This window comes from Rhineura floridana, chromosome 9 (assembly GCF_030035675.1).
Source record: "Rhineura floridana isolate rRhiFlo1 chromosome 9, rRhiFlo1.hap2, whole genome shotgun sequence".
In the NCBI taxonomy this organism is placed as follows: Eukaryota; Metazoa; Chordata; class Lepidosauria; order Squamata; family Rhineuridae; genus Rhineura; species Rhineura floridana.
The window spans coordinates 63,906,235-63,927,088 of NC_084488.1; the positions used below are offsets into that span (position 1 = coordinate 63,906,235).

A 20,854-nucleotide genomic window follows, 5' to 3' on the forward strand; every position below is an offset into this window, starting at 1 on the left:
TAGCTAAGATTTCTATCTTAATTTCCAATCAGATAAAAAAAAAATTGAGTGGTATGCTCCAAACAACTGTGGTTGATGCTTATTGTATCATGCTTAATGACATCACTAGGGCCCACCCCCATGACATCAATAGGGCCCACTCCTGAAATCTTAGGATTTGGGATGCTTCTGACCTGGCATCCCTAATATATGTGTACATACTCAATATACATACAGCACCCATGCACACTTTTCCCACACATGCAAGCACACAGCATTCTCACATGTAAACATGTGGACACACACCTAAACACACAGTCATACGCATTTACTCACACATACACAAATGCACATGCAGCCAGGCATGCACGCACACCCATGCACAGAGAGAGGGAGAGGGAGAGAAAACACTCTATGGTTTGCAGAGAAACACTGTTTCACTCTTCACAGAACAATCTGTGAAGGGTAAAATACAGTATTTTCATTCTTCCTTACCCTGGTGCTTGGGTGTGGGTGGGAGGAAACTATGGCTCTTCCTTTTCACAGAATAAGAGTAGAAGGAAGAGCATTCCAAGCTGGATCTGGCCCAGAGGTCAGCAACCACTAGTGTAAATGAACCTCTAAGTGTGGACATTTGCTTTATTTGAGTTGGTGAACAATCATGGTGCAAACTTCTGTCAGTTAAGGCCCTGTTTACACGTGAGCATTTCAATATGTGGCTTAATGCTTTCTGCATTAAATGAAACAGAAGCAGAAGCATGTGTAATCTTTATACTTTTCCTTCTGTTCAAGGGAGATTGACTTCTTAGCAAACAGCATCACAATATAATGAACCTATTGAGGAAAGTCTGCTTTAAACACTTTCCTTAGCATTATATGCTTGCAAGCTTTTTTCTTAATAATGAATAGGCCAAACTTATTCCATAATCTTCTTCTTATGATTTCCTCTTGTACTGTTCCTCATCCCTTGGGGTTTTAGGAGTGAGGGAAACATCTGCACAAAATGCTAATTTCAACTATATAGTTTATATAAGAATAAAAGCATATTGCATTTTCAAATATGGTCTCAAACTTATTATATTTTAAAAGAGCACCAAAACAGTCTGATAAAAGAATAATCTACAGTCTAAGAGATGTACTGTTCACCTCCTAGGTTGCCAATGCAAGTGATGATTTATGTCAGTAGTAAAACAAAAACAAAATAAGGTAAAATAAGCATTAAAAACCATTTATTTTATTGAACACATTATTTTAAAAGAACAGCTGAGAAGCTGCTGTTCTTAATTCTTCTGTGTTTCTTCATACAGTCTGCTCTTGTATATTTACCTCTACATCTCCAAAACAAAGCCAGTATTTTAAGAGTTAATTTCTTATTAAGAAGAGAGGAAATCTGGTAACTATTGAAGAGACTAGACCTAATGGTGCACACAAACAATTTGTCAGTCTTCGTAAACGTGAATAGCTTTCTGCAAAGTGGCTGCTCTTGCTTTGTTTGAACAGTCTAAACTTTTCCTTTTTGGACTTTAAATCTTAGAAGGGAATGTGATCCACATATTCAATCAAAATCATTTAATTCAAAGCATATTTTGATTGGACCAAAGCTGACGTGGAAAGAAACTCCAGAATTTTTTTTTAAAGTTGAAAAGACTTTTTATCATCTATTTAACAGGAAATTTTGAAATGGTTCTAATTAGGCTGAAAAAAACAGCCTTCATCGTTGTAAATTAGAAAGGTCATACATCAGTGTTAAGGAAACATTACTGCTAGTGTTTGAAATCCAGCACATGCAAACATAACAGACTGCTTGATTTTAAAATTTTGTTTGTTGTCCATAGTATCATGTGATTGTTAAACTTATGTAGTCCTTAAGAAAAGGTAGGTGTATTTAAAATGAAAGTATTTTAAGTCTTGAAACTAGTCACTGTTTTTCTTGTTTTTTACTGAACATTTAAAATCTATTTTTCTATAAGACTTTTAGCTCATTATCTGTTTTTAAGAAATCTAATTTTTATATATTGAAAAACTAATTCCTAAAAGCTCTTTATTGGTATCATCTTTATTTTACAATGTTGGGTGTAGAAAATTTCAAGAATATAAATCCCACTGAAATACTGTAGATTATAGACTGCCATATAGACCCACATAATGGATTTAATTTGATTCTGCTAGAATGTTACAGTATGGGAAATTGCCCGTTTTAAACATTTTGTATATGATTTCTGTTTGTTTAGTTAATTCCAAAAAGTAAGGTAAGTAGCAATGCAGCCTGTTGAGCAATCCTATTATAAAGACCTTTGCTCATCTAAAATGAGAATTGCTATTCTCATTATTTCAAGACTATTTTAGCTCTAATCTATGTTTTGTTTTGTTGTACTCCAAAATAGTTTTTTTAAAGACTATGATAAGTCTTCCAAAACAATTGTCTAAACTGATTTAAAATGTGAGGGAGTATATATGCACTAAGAGAGAAATCAAAAGCTGAAAAATGTTATATGTGTATCTTGATGATATTAAAGTACTAAATCCACAAAAGATGAATTTAAAGCATGACATACAGTTAACATTTTATCATTCTTTATTAAACCATATTTATATAACACTCTTTAAATGTATAAAAGGGTCTGTTCACATAACATTAATATTTAATTCTTTCCAAACAAAAGATTGAGGCTATTGAAATACATTACCTATTTTCTTGAATTTGAGGCGGGTTCTTTAATAGTGCCTTATCAAATTGAATTGCACTTAAAATATTGATGAGCAATTTGGAATTTACCTTTGCAGCAGCTTAGCCTCTATATGAAGATCATCCTGGAGTATTTCTGCTTTGTGAATGGATAAATGAAAATTACTAATAGGTGTTTGTGTTTGACATCTGTATATTGTACTTTATAGCATATCTCAAGTGTTTTAGTCTTGGTCTAATAGATCTCATTAAAAAATAGATATCAGCCCCAAGACAGTTTGTCAGGACTAATATGAGTCCCACAGGACTGAATTGACAATTTGTGTGTGGCTTTCCATGGCAGTCCTCTCGTGGTCTTATTTGATCCTTAACAATTGGGCATTAGTCTCTGATTTATTTTACAATAACTCAATAGAGCTGAATATAATAGTACTGTGTTGGGTGTTTTAGTGGATTTTCTTTTTTTACAAAATTTTCTCAGAGTACATATAGGTTGTAAATGATGTATCCTGTCTGCTTTGGGAGCACTAACAATTGATTGGTTAGGGTTTAAGAGCAGCAGTGGGGAAGGAGGTTTGTATCCCCTAGCTGCACACCGTATTTAACTGTAGCTTTAATGAGCAATGTCTGGCTCAGAAGCTTTGAGTGATCCTAAATGAATAAACTGAACTCTGTAGTTTTGTATATGGTTCGTGTGTGTGTGTGTATAAACACGCATATACATATATATATATATGTGTGTACACACACACGAGAGAATCTGCTATATCTTAGATTGTTGCATTAGACAATAGACAAGCATTGTAGACCATATTTAACATTCAGTCTGTTTTATAACACTAAATGTCATATATCTATCTGGAATTTATATAACATATATGTTGTAGTACCTTTGTACTGCTTATATATATTATTCCATTTGTGTTAAATTCCTTTCACCTGTTTCCATTGCAACTAATTTAACTTATTTATAACAGTTAACCAAAATCTATAAAGACAAACATTTCATATATATAAATAGAGTAGTTCTGGATATCGCTGTTTTATTTTGTCACGTAATGTTTTGGTATCACATTCACATGGAGGAAATAACCATCACATTTATACACAGTGCCAAATACGTTAGAAATACCTTGATATAATGAAAAGTAAATTACAAATAAATTCCAAAGCTACTCCATTCTTTTCTTATTCTTATCGATTTAGGCTGCAATCCTGTACCCACTTATCTGGGTACACTCAACAGGACTTATTTTTGAGCCCTGTTTGGCATGTATAGGATTGCAGTCAGTATATTAAGACTAAAAGTACCCTTTTGTACTTTTGTTTTCTTAATAATGTTTGTTTAGTTTGATTTTTGTGAATTGTATTGTTTTCATTGATGTATTTTTATACTTGTGTTTATTGTTCTTTGTAAGCCGCCTTGAGGGCCTTTGACGGGGTATAAATAAATAAATAACAACAACAACTTTGGGAGATGAAAGCAAAAACTAAAATAAATCACTAACACCAACTTCTGTATATGTGTTGTGAGCTGGTCTAATGATTTTCTTTTCTTTGTGAGGGTTTACTAAACATACATGATCTGTAATTTGACATAATTACACAAAAATATTATAATAGTTACTCAGGCACATTGGATTTCTGAATTTTACCACAAGGATTTAATGCATATTAGTATTCACACTAAGATTTTAGAGTGGAGCAAGGCAAATATGTTCCCTTCTTTTTATTCTAGAAAAAATTGATACAAGAGAAATTTAATGTTTCTGGAAATTTATCAATAAAAAATTAATTCACATGATTGTCATTTACTGAGACTTATGGGGTTTTATTGTATAGAGTGTAGTACTATGGAACACTCATGAGAATTCTCACAATTTTTAACTTATTAAACAATTTTGAAATCATTAATATTTAATTGGATCAGTTGTTTTTTTATAGTTTTAATTGTGTGTGTTTATTAAAGGCTTGCTTATTTATTTATTTATTTAAAGTACCAGCCAAAGTATTGCTTTCATAAATAAGGGCAGCTTTTCTGGTAGACATATGTAGTGGAAGATTTTTCCATATGGTCATTTTTGGTGGTTGGGTAAAAGAGAAAGAGTGACTTGATACATGTCTAGTCACTCATTTTGAAGGATGAATCTAGCAATCCGCTAACCGAGGTTCTAAATGAAAAAAATGATATGAACAGGAAGATATGGATAGGCCTTTTCTTGATTGAAAGTTCTAATTAAGTGAATAGAAGAAAATTAACTGAAATTAGCTGTCAGAAAATCGCATTTAAATGAGTGATGAGTTGCTCAGGCAGTAAACATTTAAATGATATAAATTGCCATTTAAGTGTATGGTTTAATGTTTGTCATGCATTAACATGACATGAGATTGCAGTGACAATCAAGCAGCTTGCTCTAATTTGAACATATTTAGGGCTTTTGTGTGGAGTGCACCACACAAATTAAGACAATTGCTGTTTTTATGTGTCAATTTAAATGTTTCTTCAGGCATCAGTTAATGAAACTAACCAATCATTTCTGTATACACACTGCAGACTAGTTTCTCAGGGTTTGTGTAAATTTTCCAGTTTAAATTAGGCATTTCCTTGAAAGGGAAACTGTGCTGAATCTCTGTAGTTATAAAAATGTCCTCCTTTACATTGTGTCATCTTCACTTCTCAATCCAAAAGAACATACATCGTTGCATAAACAGTCTTGTATTAAATTTTTGTAGTAATTTTATGACCCCTTCTCACCCAAATAAACAGAATATCCTGTGGTCTATTTTTCATTAAAAATATTGACAAGTGTTTGTCATATATTTGATATTGTCTTTACTTCCTGTAAAGTATCTAAATTAATTGTTTCAACAAATAGGCAGCTTCATGCACACCAACAAATATGTGTGTTGACTTGCCCTCTTTTGAAATTAAGAGGAAGCTACTACACACTGGGACAAGCCAAAGTATTCACCAGGACCTCTGACCCTGCAAGAAGTAATTAGGTAGGCCTTATCCATGTTTCCTGGTGTGTAGGACTCCTGTGCAACGAAATGCACAAGAAATCTTGTTTGCTCAGATCATGTGTTCCATACATGCATATATATGTGTGTAGCAAGTTGTCTACATTGTGGTCAGAGCTATACAAATGTTGACTTCAGCTTTTCTATAGCAAGGCACTTGGGAACAATTAGACATTTGTTGGCAAGTAGAAACTGGGTAGATTGTCTTGCATTATACTTAGAGCCAGTACAGTAGGGCCCCACTTATACAGTGGGTTAGGGACCAGGCCCTCGCCGTAAAGTGGAAATCATCGTAAAGCGGAGCCCATAGACTTTAATGGGTTGTGTTGCGCGAAAATGATGCAAAAATGATGCAAAAATGCCGCAAAACGGCAAAATCGGCTTTAAAACGGGGAATTTCCCCTGATTGAAAGCTGCTGCATCAGCGGAACACCGGAAAGCGGAACGCCGTAAACGGGGCCCTACTGTATGTCCCAGAAGCAAGTGTCGGATTTAGACATGAAATACCTGGGGTTAAAACTTCACTTAGCTATCACATATTGGGTTGCCTTGATCAAGTCACACTTGGACTCAGTTTGCCATCTGTAAAATGAGATTTAGAAGCAGTTTGAGAAATTGCACAAGTTTTGCAAAGCACTGTTCATAGAATGGACTATTAAATAATAATAGAAATAGGCATATGCATTCTTAAATATAGGAGGTGAAGTGATCTAATGCTGGTTTGGGATCTCAGATTTATGTTTTTTAAATATAATCATTTTTAAACCATTCACTCTGCTATCTAGTGGACACTTTTCAGACAAATAGGTTGATGGCAAACCACTTAAGTTTAGTTTAAGTTCTTGAAGTAGATCCAGGGCACACATTACTTCTGCTATTGAGATTCTTGTGAACATGAGTTTCCTGTTGCAAGTTCACCATTTCCTCAGCTGTAATGTTTAGGAGCTCTTACCACATAGTGGGTATTCCTGCCCTTCTTCCATAGCCTTTAGCAACCAGTGGGGTTGATGAGTATAGGTACTACATGAGGGGTGGGGAATTGGATAGGTGATGGGCCATTTTGGCAAATGGGCAAAGCCAAAGCAATGCTCGGCTGCACATATGTAGCTTTGCAGGACCCGTATTGTCTATCCTGACTTGCAGAATCAGAAACTGTTTGAAGCTCCTTCATGATTATCATACTCATTGCCTGTAACAGAAAAGTATGTTTGACAGACTTCATCTATGTAATACTTCAGTAAATGTTTACAGCCATGCAGGAACATGTATCTTACCCTGCTTATAAATCTGTTGTGGCAGTGGTGTTTTTTTGGTACTTCCCCCAAAATAAACCTGTTATGTTACTAGCACTTTTGTGCTAAATGATTGTTAAGGTTCAAAAGACAATATAAGCTGTGAGCAACATCTGCACAGAGTGGCCTGCTGCTCTGCTTGGACTCTTCCACATAGTGCTAAGCCATGGTTTAGTGTTGCATGCAAACTTTATCTTTATGAAATATTTTATTCTGAAATAAATATGTTTGTAACTATTCCATTATTGTTAAGTAACATTGCAGTCAGGAAATAAGTTTCAGGAACCATATAAACATCATATTGTTATTTTGCAGGCCTTGGAGAGTGAATTTGTTTCCTGCCAGCTCCACCAGTGGATTGATCTGATTTTTGGCTACAAACAGCAAGGGCCTGAGGCTGTCAGATCTCTAAATGTCTTCTACTATTTGACCTATGAAGGAGCTGTCAATCTTAATTCAATAACTGACCCAGTATTGAGAGAGGTAAGCTTGCTAATATCTCAGAGAGTAAAGTTTCACAAAGGAGTCTGTTCTTATATGACTATTCATAAAATATATGTTAATGATATTGCTTTTATTTAAACTTACTAATGAGTAGTTTATTTGGGTTCTTTCCTGCCTTACCATTATCAAAGTAGACTATTGCAATACAATTATCTAACAGGTTTTTTTTTAAAAAAAAAGTTTGTTCATTCACATCTGTGATTATTTGTTTGTTTATCATGAAGATCAGCCTTGCAAATTATTAATGAGACGGTTTTGCTTTGCTCATCTTGTCATCTCTGGCCTCTTCCCTACCATGTTACTTAGATAGGCAACCACCATACTGCTACATTGTTTCCAGGATGCAGTGTGGTGATGCAGCTGCTCTTGCTGCCTTCTGGTCTCAAGCCAGCAAGCAAAGAAAGATCCAATATAGTGTTGCTTTATGGAAAAAGGTTGTTCTAATGGTAACTGCATGTGCAAACATATACTTCCTCTCTCTACATCTGAAGGAGGGTTGTTAGTCCTGTTAGAGCACATGATGACAAATATTTAAGAACACAGAGAAAACTGAATGCAGTACCAAGGTCATTGCTGGTTCCAGATTTTAACAGGTAAAAAAACCCAGTGCTGTATGTTCACATTTTTTTTCATGGAGCTTCTTCCTTAAAAGGTGCTCCTAGAAACACACACACACGCACAGAGTGTTTCCTCAGTTTTGCAAAATCTGAAAAGCAGTTTGGGGATTTGTAACAAGAGCTTTTCAAAAGGTGGCAGGTGTTCTTAAAATGCATTTGGAAGTTTCAAAAGCCTCTGAAGGCTTAATCTGAGTGGGAAATTCAGAGAAAACCCAAGAGGTGTACACTCACATCACTGACAATGCTTTTATAACCTTAGGTACTGTATATAAAGTAGCAACATACCCATTGATTATACTGAGGTTTAACAGAAGAACCATAAATAAAAGATATTTTTATGAGATACTTCTCAATGTTCCTGCCAGATTTCACACTGTGTGTTTTCAGGGGAAAGCCTAGAATGCTTCAGTTTGATACAGCTTTTTCCCTTAAAGAAATAATAGTATTTTTCCATATGTGACCATGTGTTACCAATAGTTTTGTCTTAATTTAACATACTCAGATATGTATTGGTGAGAAACTAGTTATATAACTTATGATATTAGGTGCTGCAAACTTTATGAAATGCTGCTTCAGGAGATGTTTATTGCAACTGATTTAAAAATGACAGTGGTCCTATGTTTCAATCCTTTGCTAGCGCTTCCAAGAACTACTTCCTGCCATGATTCCTTCCATGAACCCAGTAACGCAGCATTCTGGTTTCTATTATCATTGCACAACCCACATTTGAAAAGTTTTTCATAAAATGTGGCAATGTCTGTGTCATGAAGATCAATGAATGTCTTGCATTTTGGATGAACTCTGGTTTTTGGTAGAACACAGACATTAGACTTTAGAGAGGACCTTCAGATAGCTGAGCTTTCTTGGATATTGTCAATCATTTTACCAGCTTTTTGCCCTGCAGTCATAGTCCTAAGAACATTCTAGTTGTGCTTTAAAATTTATTTGTTTACAGAGATTTTCTGATTTTGGTTTCTCTGCAAACTTTGGAAAATATAGGACATACGTAAATTTGACTGTAGGCATTTCAAGGAACACGTACCTTCTGCTGACCTATATCTCCCCAATAATGTCTAATATAGCATTTCTCAAATGGTAGGATGGAGACCACCAAGACCTCAGGTCACTTTCAGGGTGGACCTTAGTGTCACAGTACTGCCTCACTTGCCTGCCTTGCCTCCTAGCTCTGTCATAGCCTTTTGGCTGGACCAATGCCACCACTAGTAACTCCTCACATGCCGAGTTAAGGTGATCAGAAGACAGAGAAGTTCTGGAGGTGGGAGAGGGAGAAGGTGTTGTTGGAAATTAGAAAGAGAGACAAAAACTAATTCAAAACAAAACAGAGTAATGAGTTGTATCCAGCACAATCCTAACCATGTCTACTTAGAAGTAAGTCTTATTTAATTTAGTGTTATTTACTCCCAGGTAAGTGAGGTTAAGATTGCAACCTAAGGCATATTCAGAGTAGACCCTATGAAATCAACGGACGTGACTAACTAAAGTCCATTCTTTTCATTGGGTCTGCTCTAAGTATGGTTTAGTTGGATTCAATCCAGTAATAATACACTGGGTATAGAAAGGAAGAGGATAAGAGTGAAAAGGTGTTGTGGGAGGAAGGAAGGAATGTAAAAGGAGCAGGGAGAAGGGTTGAAGGAAACTGGCATTTTGGTTGGTGGGATAAAATGCAAAAGAAGAAGAGGGAAGAAATTACATAATCTGGGTAAAAATACTTTGGGAGGCATGTTGTGAGGGAAGACAAAAATATTTAAAAAATCCTTCTCCACTGAAAGCCAAATTCTGCCTAAAATAGGGAAGCCAAGTCACAATTTCTAGAACAAATGTCTGTTCTTAGCTTATTTATTTTATTTCATGTATTAAAATATTTATATATCACCCACTCGTATAAAATATCAGGGCAGCATACCAGAAGATGTATGCAAAAATAAGAAAACATAAGACAAATAAAAAAATATAAAATAATCATAAAAATTGAAAAAAATAAACAACTGAACAGGCCTCTTGACATAAACAGATATTCAAGAGACACCTGAAAGTTTAGCAGAGGATGCCTGCCAGATCCCTACTTGACAAAAGTTGAGCTATGGAACTCCTTGCCACAGGAAAATGTAGCAAAGAATTAGAGGAAATTGATGCCAGTAATTGCCAGCTGTTTATGTCAAACTCTGCCTCAATATGTGACCTAGCTTCATCTTTGCACCACCATTTTGTGACAGGTGGACCTCAGTAATTTTCAGCCCTTGATAGCATCACATCCATTGTTTCCCAACCCCCTGCAAATAGGAGCTGCTTAATTGGACTGAGATAGGGAAATGCTAAAAGTGTTGTTGACACTCCATCATGCAGTTCATTTACTTGTTCTTATTAGGCAGACATGTGGGGGAGATGTGGGTTCATCGCAGCCATGTATCCCCCTACAATGTCTAGCTAGGCTCTTAGAACAAAGATATAATGATTAAGGGTGTGTCTAAATTTGTTTTACAAAAAAGGAAAGGGACATAAAGAATGCTGCCTTCCTTTTTTGCTAAGAAGTCTTGAATACTAAAAACCAACAGATTTCTCACTGTGATAATTTCCCAAATAGTTAACACATGTGGCAAACTAGCATCGGTGTGATTTCTGAATAAAAGGATTTTATTACCTACTTTACTATTGCCATGATGTAATCAGCATAACAGCCTGCAGCACATTAAACTTTTATGTAATTTTTAATTGTTCCAAAACAGCTGTATTATCAGTAGAACTGAGAGGCCAGCTCACTTATGCTTTGGCCTAAAACAAAGGTTCATTAGCCAAAAAGTAAATAAAAAAGATTAGAACTCCATTCTGAAATATTGTGTGAAATCTTAAATAGCACTTCAGCCTTTTGTTGTTGTTCTGAAATGTGCTACTTTCCCTGGCGTTACCTCACAAGGGCACAAGGTTTGCATTTACTGTCTTGGATTTTAATTCTTTCCTATGTTCTGCAGGATAGATCGGGAAAGGGTAAAAAGGAGCACTGGAAAGGTCAGGACTGCAATGATGGAGGAGATTATGAGTAGAAGAAGGCTTTAAGAATCCTCAGGTTTAGGTCACAAATTATTCCATAAAAATAATCTCCAGCAATAAGTACCAAGCATTATTTGCTGTAGTATTCATAAGTGTTTGAATCCGCCTCATGTTTCCATGCAGTAGCAATGGGTAGAGAAGTATTGAGAACAGATATAGTTGAAAGTAGCTCTGTGTTCCAGATCTTGAATCACAGAGGGCATATTGGAATGTAGAGGCCAATGGCTGTAGTTCAGGTGTGCATGTTTAATAGTTCTCACGTTTTAAAAAATATCTTCAGTAATGATAGAAGAAAATAAATATGCAGAAGAAAGATTTGTGCTAATCTGTCAGGATATCTCCATTTCCCAGCTATTTTTCTTATAATTAGATTTGATTCTAAAATTAAAACTTCTAGAACTAATTATTTTTTATCTAAGACTTTTTGTGTGTGTTTGGGAGTGACTATAGAAATTAGGGATGGCGAGGAATATCTGCTAAATCAGACTAGTACCAGATTCTGACTGAATTTGACAGTCTGCTATCTTTTTGGACTGCACTGATTTCTTATGGGCTCAGCTATAATCAGCACAGATTTTTTGTAGCGGGCCACGGTTGTAATCAGCATGGATTTTTGTTTCAATTATTTTCTCGATTTTATGTAATTATCTTTGTAATTTCCTCTCAGTTGATGCACTTGTAGCAATGTGTATGTGTGATAAATAGGAAAAAATAAACCATGTGGAACACTGCAATCATTTACATTAAAAATTCCTCAATTTTTTTACTACCAAAATAAAAAAAACAGCTTATCAAATTGGCAAGTGCCGAAGCAAGTGGGAACAAGAAAAGTGCGGGATCAAATGACAAACTATCAGAACACAAATGGATCAGAAGTAGGCAGCGAACCCCATCCCTCATACAGATGCATCAGAGTACTAAATATAGATGTAGTGATGCATGCTCCAAATTAACCTCCTGGCTGCCAACATGCAAAAAAGTAGCATCTTATATCCCTCTATCTCATATCTCATGGCTTCTGTGTAGAATGCATATACGTATATATTTGTGACTTTTCTTCAGATATATTATATACCTTCAACCCATGGAAAATTATTGTTTTTCGTTATGAGTGAAGGTACAAGTAATATTAAATCAGGTCATGTGCATATCTCTCTGTAATCATACTGATATGCATGTGATAAATTGCCAATCCATCTGATAAATGAATTTGTCATATAGCTCTGACAGCCTCATCATCTCTCTGTCTGTTAATCCATCTCCTCAAGGACTTATTCTAACATTCCAAAATTCAGAGCTGCTTCAATTGACCACCACCTTTCCCACAACAAATAAGCTTACGAAGAGCAGTTCCATCTTTTTTTCAAAGCTGTCAGTCATAAAACCCAGACCTTAACTATTAGTACTCAAGACTAGTTTACAGCACAATCCAGTACATGTCTGTTCAGCTAACTGGGGCTTACTCCCAGGTGTTGATGTAAGATTCCAGCCTTTGTTTCCTTGGAAATATAAGCTGACTTTCCTAAACAATGTTAAACTTTGCTGTTATGTGATGTTAGGGTCTCAGACAACATAGATAATGAAACACGGTTTTTAAAGATATCGTATCCAAGTATATATCCATTAATCCACAAGTTGTGCCTTTAAAAAAAAAAGCAATATAATTCACCCCCCTGGATTTATAGTGTGCAATTGCTCACTAAGCTCACTTTGTACATTAGCTTTCAGATTCAAACAGAAAGCAATAATAAATATGCATGTAAAATAATAAAACAATTGAAACAATCACTTTCTAGCAAATGTAACTACTTGATAAACTATATGATGTAACAGGATATAACCAGAAATTTTGCTCAAAGAATTATTATTTGCTTTCAGTATGATAGAAAGCCTTGCATAACATAAATGCTAAGGCAAATTATCCTCATGTTACTAGCATTGAGAACAAGAAAAATAGAGCTAATTTATGCATTTGAATTGCAGTACTGGAATACATTTGCTTCATTTTCACTTTCCTGTAGGCAACTCTGTGTGGATTGGTAAAGTCCAACTTAAAACCCTGATTGTAACACAAGACAATGATCAAATTTACTGACACAGGAAGAGATCTGGAAGGTCTCTTGCATTGTATTCAGACACATAGATAGCTAGAAATGCAAAAATGCTGTGATCCGCCTCTTTGTGGCATATATCCTAAGCATCTTTCCACTACTTATATGCAAATATGGAGATACCTAAGAGATACTATATGTAATCAGAAGTATCTTGCTTTTTAAACAGATTTGTTTGAGATTTCCCACCCTGCTGACAGACCAAGAAGGCTCTGTCGGTGGTGGCCATTGCAGACATGCTGGGAGAAGTCCTGGCATGGCTTCAAAGCCCCTGGCAGCAGCATGGCCATGCATGCTGCATCACACAGGGGCAGGTCAGGGTGGCTATTTAAGCCCTACTCCACCCTCCCTCAGCGTCTTTTCAGCCTGGCGTGACATGGAGCAGGGCAGAGCAGGGCCCCTCAGTTCGGGAGGTGTTGGAGGCCTTGCAAGGTGGCCTGTTTTTTCAGCGGTGGCGGGTGAGGCTGAAAGGGAGGCATGATCCTACCCGCGGGTGGGATCGCAGCTGTAGCGATGGCTTGGCAGGCTCTCACAATAAACATTGAACCATTGAACCATACTTAAGAATAAATAACTTCAAACATCACAATAAAATCAGTAAGTGTTGTAGATAAAACAAGCAGCAGAAAGTGAAATAAAACATTCTGAGGTCAACATGCATGTCACCTCTCCCCAAAGGCCTGAGCAAAGAGGCGTTACATTGCCCACCATCAACATGAAAACAGTGTAGAGGCATGATGCACCTCAGAAGGGAGGCAATTCTAAAGTATATGAGCCATTGCAGAGAAAGCCCTCCCCTAGACCCCAGGACTGCAACCCTTACTCAATAAGGAGATAACCAACAGGGCTTCTTCTGCAGATCTTGATGAATGGGCAGGTTGGTATGGTAGGAGGCATTCTTTCAGATATTTAGGGCCCAGTTTGATTAGGAAACAAATTAGTCTGTTTTGTTAGTCAATGATGCCTTCCCTTTTACTGTTTCTTACTTGAAAGAAGAAACGGGGTTGCTTTAATAGTGAGAAGTGATGTAGCAAAAGCAATTATGAGCTGTAACACAAGGTCTGGACAAGTATAAATGAGATTAAATGGGAAACCTATTAACATAACCATCATCCAAGTCTATGCTCCAACGGCAAACACAGAAGAGGAGGAATTGAAGATATTTTATACAGAAGTACAGGAGGAAATTGATCACACACTAAAACAAGATGCTCTGATAATCATGGGAGACTGGAATGCAAAAGTAGGGAACAGAGAAATTGTGGGGAAATGGGGCTTAGGAGATAGAAATGAAGCAGGAGATTTATTGAATTCTGTGAAGCCAATAATTTGTTTCTTGCAAACACATTTTTTGAGCAACCAAAAAGACAATTGTACATGTGGACATCACCAAATGGTCAATATAGGAATTAAATTGATTATATAATTGGTAGCAGAAGATGGAGAAGTTCCACACTTTCTACAAAAACAAGACCAGGAGCAGACTGTGGCACAGATCATGAACTGGTAATATTGAAAATCAGATTGCCTAATAAAAAGATCTGCAGAGACAAGTGTGGAACCTATCTCCTTCCTAATCAGGCGAGGGCACCCTGCCATGGGAAAGGGGAGTGGTCTAAGCCCCATCCCCTCTTCCGGGCCCCATCCCCGCAGGGTGGTTAGGGAGACCTTCCTGCTCCACTCCCCCTCAGGGCCACACAACACTTAAGTGGGTGTTACAGGTTAGTCCCAAAGGTGAGCCTTATTCTGCCAATAGGCCTTACAACCCAGAAGGCAAGCCTCAGATCACACCTTTCACCTTAAAGGGTGCCTAAGGTTGCTCACCAAACCCTACCTTGTGAAATTCCCACACATATCTGCCACAGAAGAGGACAAGCCTTAGCTTAGTCCCTCTTCCCCCACCTGCTGCAAATAATTTCGCAGGGCACTCTGCAGCTCAGTCAAACACAGATTATTACCCACGTCAGACATATGAACTCCATCTGGCCGGTAAAGATCAGCCCTTTCACACTTCACTCCTGGGTGATGTAGTACCTCACCCTGCTAATCTGCAAGAGCGAGCTGGACCTCCCTATTTACCTTCTTACAGGCCGCATTCAGGCTACTGGGGTCAATCCCACTCCTCCAAATCCTCCAGGGGAGGATATCAGACCAAACAAAATGATCTCCGGCCACCTTCTACGTATGGCCTCAAAGTCCAGGCAAGCCTGAATGATAAGGGTTTTTCCCCTTCAACATTCCCAGGTGATTGCCTCTCAATTGGATAACCAAAACCTGTGGAGGGTGCTGCACTAATGAAGCATCACAAAGTGTTGGTACGAGGTGTTCCCACAGCATGCCATGTCTACCCAGCCACTGGACCAAAGCACAATGGCTGAGCCCCAACTGGGTTCCATGCCTGGTCTGCAACGCCCTCCTCTTGGCCCAGACACCATCTGTGGCCGCAATTGAGTACCTTGACTCTCTCCAGCACCCTCCAACCTGTTAAAACAGAAACAACAATTAACAATACGCTCCTTAGCGCAATGGTCAATGTGGGCCCTTAATTGGCCTGACATAAGCATGGAAAGCACCTCATCGCCAGCACCCCACCGCCTGTATTGCTGTGCTCCCAAATCCCAAGGTAGCTGCTGTGGAAGCCACACCAGTCCTAAAAGAGTGTATACCAAACAGCCCAGGATCCAGACCCAAACACGACAAGGCCCATCTGGCAATGGACCTGAAATAAAACTGCCTTGTAGCTGGAACCACATAAAGACACCTAAAGCCCCTGAAAACACAACATAATTGCTGGTGATGTAGGGTCTTAAATAGGAGTTTCTCATGCTGGTGGTAAGGGACAACATTATAGCCTTCTCAGCTGCAAACTGCCCAGTTCTCACAGTGCCACCAGCATCGACTCTGGTAGAGGCTGGCCAAAGGGGCCAACTCCCCAAAACGTGACGTCTGATGGCAAGAGAGGGCATCAGCCTTGCTGTTGTCCAGAACAGGAACATGGCAAGCAAGAAAAAGAATATTAAGTTTAAGGCACTGAGTTACAAAAGCACGTACCAAAACCATCACTCTAGCATCCAGAAATTCACCATGGAGTTAGCCAAATCAGCTGCCCACAAATGTACAGCAACTACTATGGGAAAAACTCCAAAAAGGTCAGATCTTTGGTGATGCCAGCCTCAGCCCAGGCTACCGGCTGTGCCTCTGCACACCAGCTATCCCAAAAATAACCCCAAGACCCAAAGACCCATAGGCATCAGGGTGAGCTTGCAACTCAGCCTCCAGTAATAACCCCATGCCAAAAAGAAAGCCCATTAAACTGATCCAAAAATTGTGACCAAACTAGCAAATCATCCCTTATGACCCAGGTAATTCTAACCTGCTGAGGCCTGCTGAGGATCTTCATCAGGTCACAAATCCTGCACAAAACGCCCTGCCAAGTGCTGTGACCCTACACACAAAATTTTTAAATGTCCTACCAATTCCTGAAGCTTCCTGAGGGTCACCTTTGTAGCATCCCTCAAGTGATTAACCCTGCTTTTCAACTCCCATAACTTGACTGCTGGTAAACGGCAAGCCTGTGCTACCGAGTCAAGCTCAATACCCAAAAAGGTAAGCACAGGTGAAGGGCCCTCGGTTTTTCTTTGGCCAAAGGTACCCCTAACTCCTTTGCCACCTTCCCAAATGCAGCCATAAGCTGACAACACTGCTGTGAGCCAGCAGGACCAGCAAAAAGAAAAAAAATCAAGGTAATGCACTACTGCATTAGGACTGGCTTGCCTCCTAAGAACCAACTCAAGGAATGTACTAAAGCGTTCAACAGCTGAACATGAAATAGAACATCTCATGGGCAGAGCTCAATCTATGTAAAACAAACCCTTAAACAAAAACCCAACAGACTGAAGTCCAAGGGATGGACTGGCAGGAAATGGAAAGCCGACTTGATATCACACTTACCTATGAGAGTGCATGGGCTGAAATGCCAAACTATAACAACTGCGCTATCGAAGCATAATGTACTGAGCACAAATGCTCAGGAATAGCATCATTCACCAACTGTCCCTGAAATAAAACTGCCTCGTAGCTGGAACCAGGTGATGAATGAGGTGATATTGTCCAGGATCTTTCTTAGGAACGATGTCCAAAGGGGATACCCTTAGAATGGGCATAGGAAGGTAATCAGATGGACCCAAGACCTGTCCTTTAGCTATTTCCTTATCTATTTTCTCCTGCACCACTGACTCCATTCCAGTTACCAACTTCAGATTCCGTGACATGTGTAAAGCCTATGCTCCCCCACAACTGGAATCCTAAAACCAAAATGAAAACCATCCCCCAAGTAAAATGCATCCGCCTGCTTAGGATACTGACGGAGCAAATGAAAAAGTCGATGCATATTAATAGGAGTGGGACCCCTTACCTGAAAGCTGCCCTCCAGATCTGGCCTTTTTCCTTTCTGAAAACCCTTAAATCCCAGAGCTCTAGACCAGCTGGTAAAAGTATGGGAACCAGCACAGATAGAACCCTCATGTCTAAATTTACACGTGAGCAGCGGCTTCACTAGGGGGGTACGGGGGTGCGGACCACACCGGGTGACACCATCAGAGGGGGTGACACCAGCAGTGTGCTGGAGCCTGCTCGTACAGGCTCGCGAGAGCCGATTGTTAAAGTTTCAAGAATTTTGCAAGCCGTTTGTTAACAGAGGGAGCAGGGGAAGTCTTCTGCTCCTCTGATTGGTGGACGAAAGACATGTGTCAGAAGCATGGGCTTCTGGGAAGAGCTTAGAAAAGTTACTTGTTTGAACTGCAACTCACATCAGCCCAATCCAGTGGCAATGCTGGCTGGGGCTGATGGGAGTTGTAGTTCGGGTTGCCATATTGCCTGGTTAGCCGGGTTTTACTCAGATTCTTTGCATGCCATCCGGCGCCTGTTTAGCCCATTAGGTGGCCCGGATTCTCAGCTTTAATTTAAAAAAAGAATTAAGTTTCTAGGTGGTCCGGTTCTCGAGATATACATAAAAACGTCAGCCACCCCGACTGTTAAATCTTTTTTTTAAACAAATCTGTCCTGTATAGCACTTCGTAGCTCAGTCTAACCCCGCCCGTTCAGGATTGCAGCCAATCAGTGTAAAGCCAGTTTGGTTGACCTGGGCAGTGTCTAGAAAACCTCATTGCAATGCCAGAAAATGGTGGTCCCCCCCGCCCCGTTTATCTGAAAATCTCATAAATTGGGTAAGTATATACATTGCAGGTTTTTTTCCTCTTGTATGCAGGAGTCAGATCCTGGGCAGTGTTTTCAAAACCTTCCCAATACTTGCTTTTGTGGGGGTAAAAGCATGCTAATCCCATATGCCCAGAGTAAATCCCATTGAATTCAATAGGACTTACTTTTGAGTAGACATGGTTATGAATGTGCTGTAAATTAATGGGACTCCAGTCTCTTTCTGTCCCCCTCCAGTCCTATTTTAAAGCAAGTAGGCAGGTATTACAGTTTTTATTCTGTAGGAAACTAATACTGATTTTTTAAAAACTAATACTGATTTTTCTGCAATGACCAACTGGTTTGACAATAAACTATTATATGGGCTGTATGTATTTATACATCTGCAGTGTGTGTATGGAGTTTTTCCAACAATCCTGTGAGGTAGGGTTGGGAAACCAAGGCAACTCACAATAAGAAATAAATCCCTTTAAAATCCAATAACCATAAAGCAAGAATAAACAGTTGGAAAACAGCCTAAAGAGGCATGATTCTGAATTTTGGGTTGGGTGAATGAAGTTTATTTATTTATTATTTGATTTACATCCCGCCCTTCCTCCCAGTAGGAGCCCAGGGCAGCAAACAAAAGCACAAAAAGCACTTTAAAACATCATAAAAACAGACTTTAAAATATATTAAAACATCTTTGAAAATATTTTTTTAAAGCTTAAAAAAAATCTTAAAAAAAAAAAGGCTTAAAAACATATTAAAAAGCAATTCCAACACAGACTCAGACTGGGATAAGGTCTCAACTTAAAAGAACAAGTTGAAAGAACAAGTTCCTTATCACTTGAGGCTGTAGTTCTCTGCACACTTCCCAGTTTGAGTAAGCCCCATTGAATACATTGGGACTTGCTTCTGAGTAAACAAACATCAGATTGCACTATAAATATATTTACAGATTGTGTAATTCATAAACATATTTGAGAGTCATGTTTATATAAATATTTCTTCATACTGTGTCTCAATAAGTATTTGATTTCACACTATGGTTGTAGATGATCTTTTCCTCTACGTTTTAAGTGTGCCCTTCTTCCTGGGGATGGTCATGGTTCTCCGTTGTTTTCATCCTGAGGGGAGGATAGGCTGAGAGATGGTGAGTAGCACATTTAAGGTCTCTTCACCTCCCTCCCCCTTTTTTATTTGTATTTATTTTATATTTCTCCAATATCTTCCCCTGGCTGTTTTTATGTATTTTAAATATTTTTAGATTAAATAAATAGGAAATCATAATTGTGAACCTCCCTAAAAGCAATTTACCTATCCTTATGTTTTGGCAAAGTGATGGTGTGAAGGCATGCTGGTAGAACAAGAGACCATGTTTGAGCCATGTTTTAAGGTGTTTGAGGACTTTGTCACACATTACTTTTTGAGACCTGTAGATTCATGTTGGAAAGAACACATGCACGTATTGAATGGTGGCTTGGGTGCTGTTTTTTCAGTCTACGCTGCATGCGTAGGGAAGGTGATACATCATCTGGCAGCTAGCTTCATATCGTGAGAATGAAAAACATTTGGATCACCATTCACTTGTTTACTTTTCTCACTATTGAGACCACTTCACATATTACTTTTTCATACACAGAAATTTAAACTTTGTATAGGAAAAAGTATTTTGTAAAATATGAAGGACAGTGGCTGCCCAGTCAGTATAACCACTGTACAAGATCTACTCAGCCACTGTAATTACCTTTTTGTTTCAGGTGCCCTATTGTCTGGGTCTTGGTTCAGGTGTGTATCCAACTTTGATGTGCTTATGGCAGGGGTGTGCAAGTAGTGCCCCCCCCCAAGTGTGGAGGCTTGGACAAACATTGTGTTATGGAAAACCAAAGTCTGTGTGAAAGTACATATTTGGGAATGCCGTCAGTGTAATCCTAAACACACTTAATAAATAATATTGAACTTGCACATCACAAAATATATTACGGTCATGTAAATGCATTAAACAAAGATCTCATTCTTAATCCAGCAGCAAAAAAGGGTGTATGTGGCTGCAACTATCATGAAGGGACTCTGCACTTCTGAATTTTCTGCTAAACAGCTGATAAATACCTATGTAACTTTGTGTCTGGAGACTTATTATTAAGAATAACTTTCCATAATTGTAAGTATGTCCACACGCAAGCATCCCAGGCACCTAAATGAGGGGTGAGAGCAGCATAGGGACATAAGCAGATGTCTTATACCAGGGGTTCCCAAACTTTTCTTCTACATAGACCACTTGAAAATTGCTGAAAGTATCTGAAAATTTACTATGGACATATGCAAGATAATTAACTCCCATTAGTGATAAGAGCAAGAATTTATAATTATTATTTTAATTAA

General features: G+C 38.3%; 1 protein-coding gene across 4 annotated transcripts in view; it reads left to right on the forward strand.

Moving 5' to 3' along the window:
- The window catches only part of LRBA (LPS responsive beige-like anchor protein), a 654,576-nt gene that overhangs the window by 551,395 nt on the left and 82,327 nt on the right, over nt 1-20,854 (forward strand). For all 4 annotated transcript variants that reach the window (XM_061584671.1, XM_061584674.1, XM_061584673.1 and 1 more), the window contains exon 48: nt 7,294-7,461. In XM_061584671.1, coding sequence (XP_061440655.1) covers nt 7,294-7,461 — 168 coding nt within the window. The remainder of the gene's footprint in view (nt 1-7,293; nt 7,462-20,854) is intronic.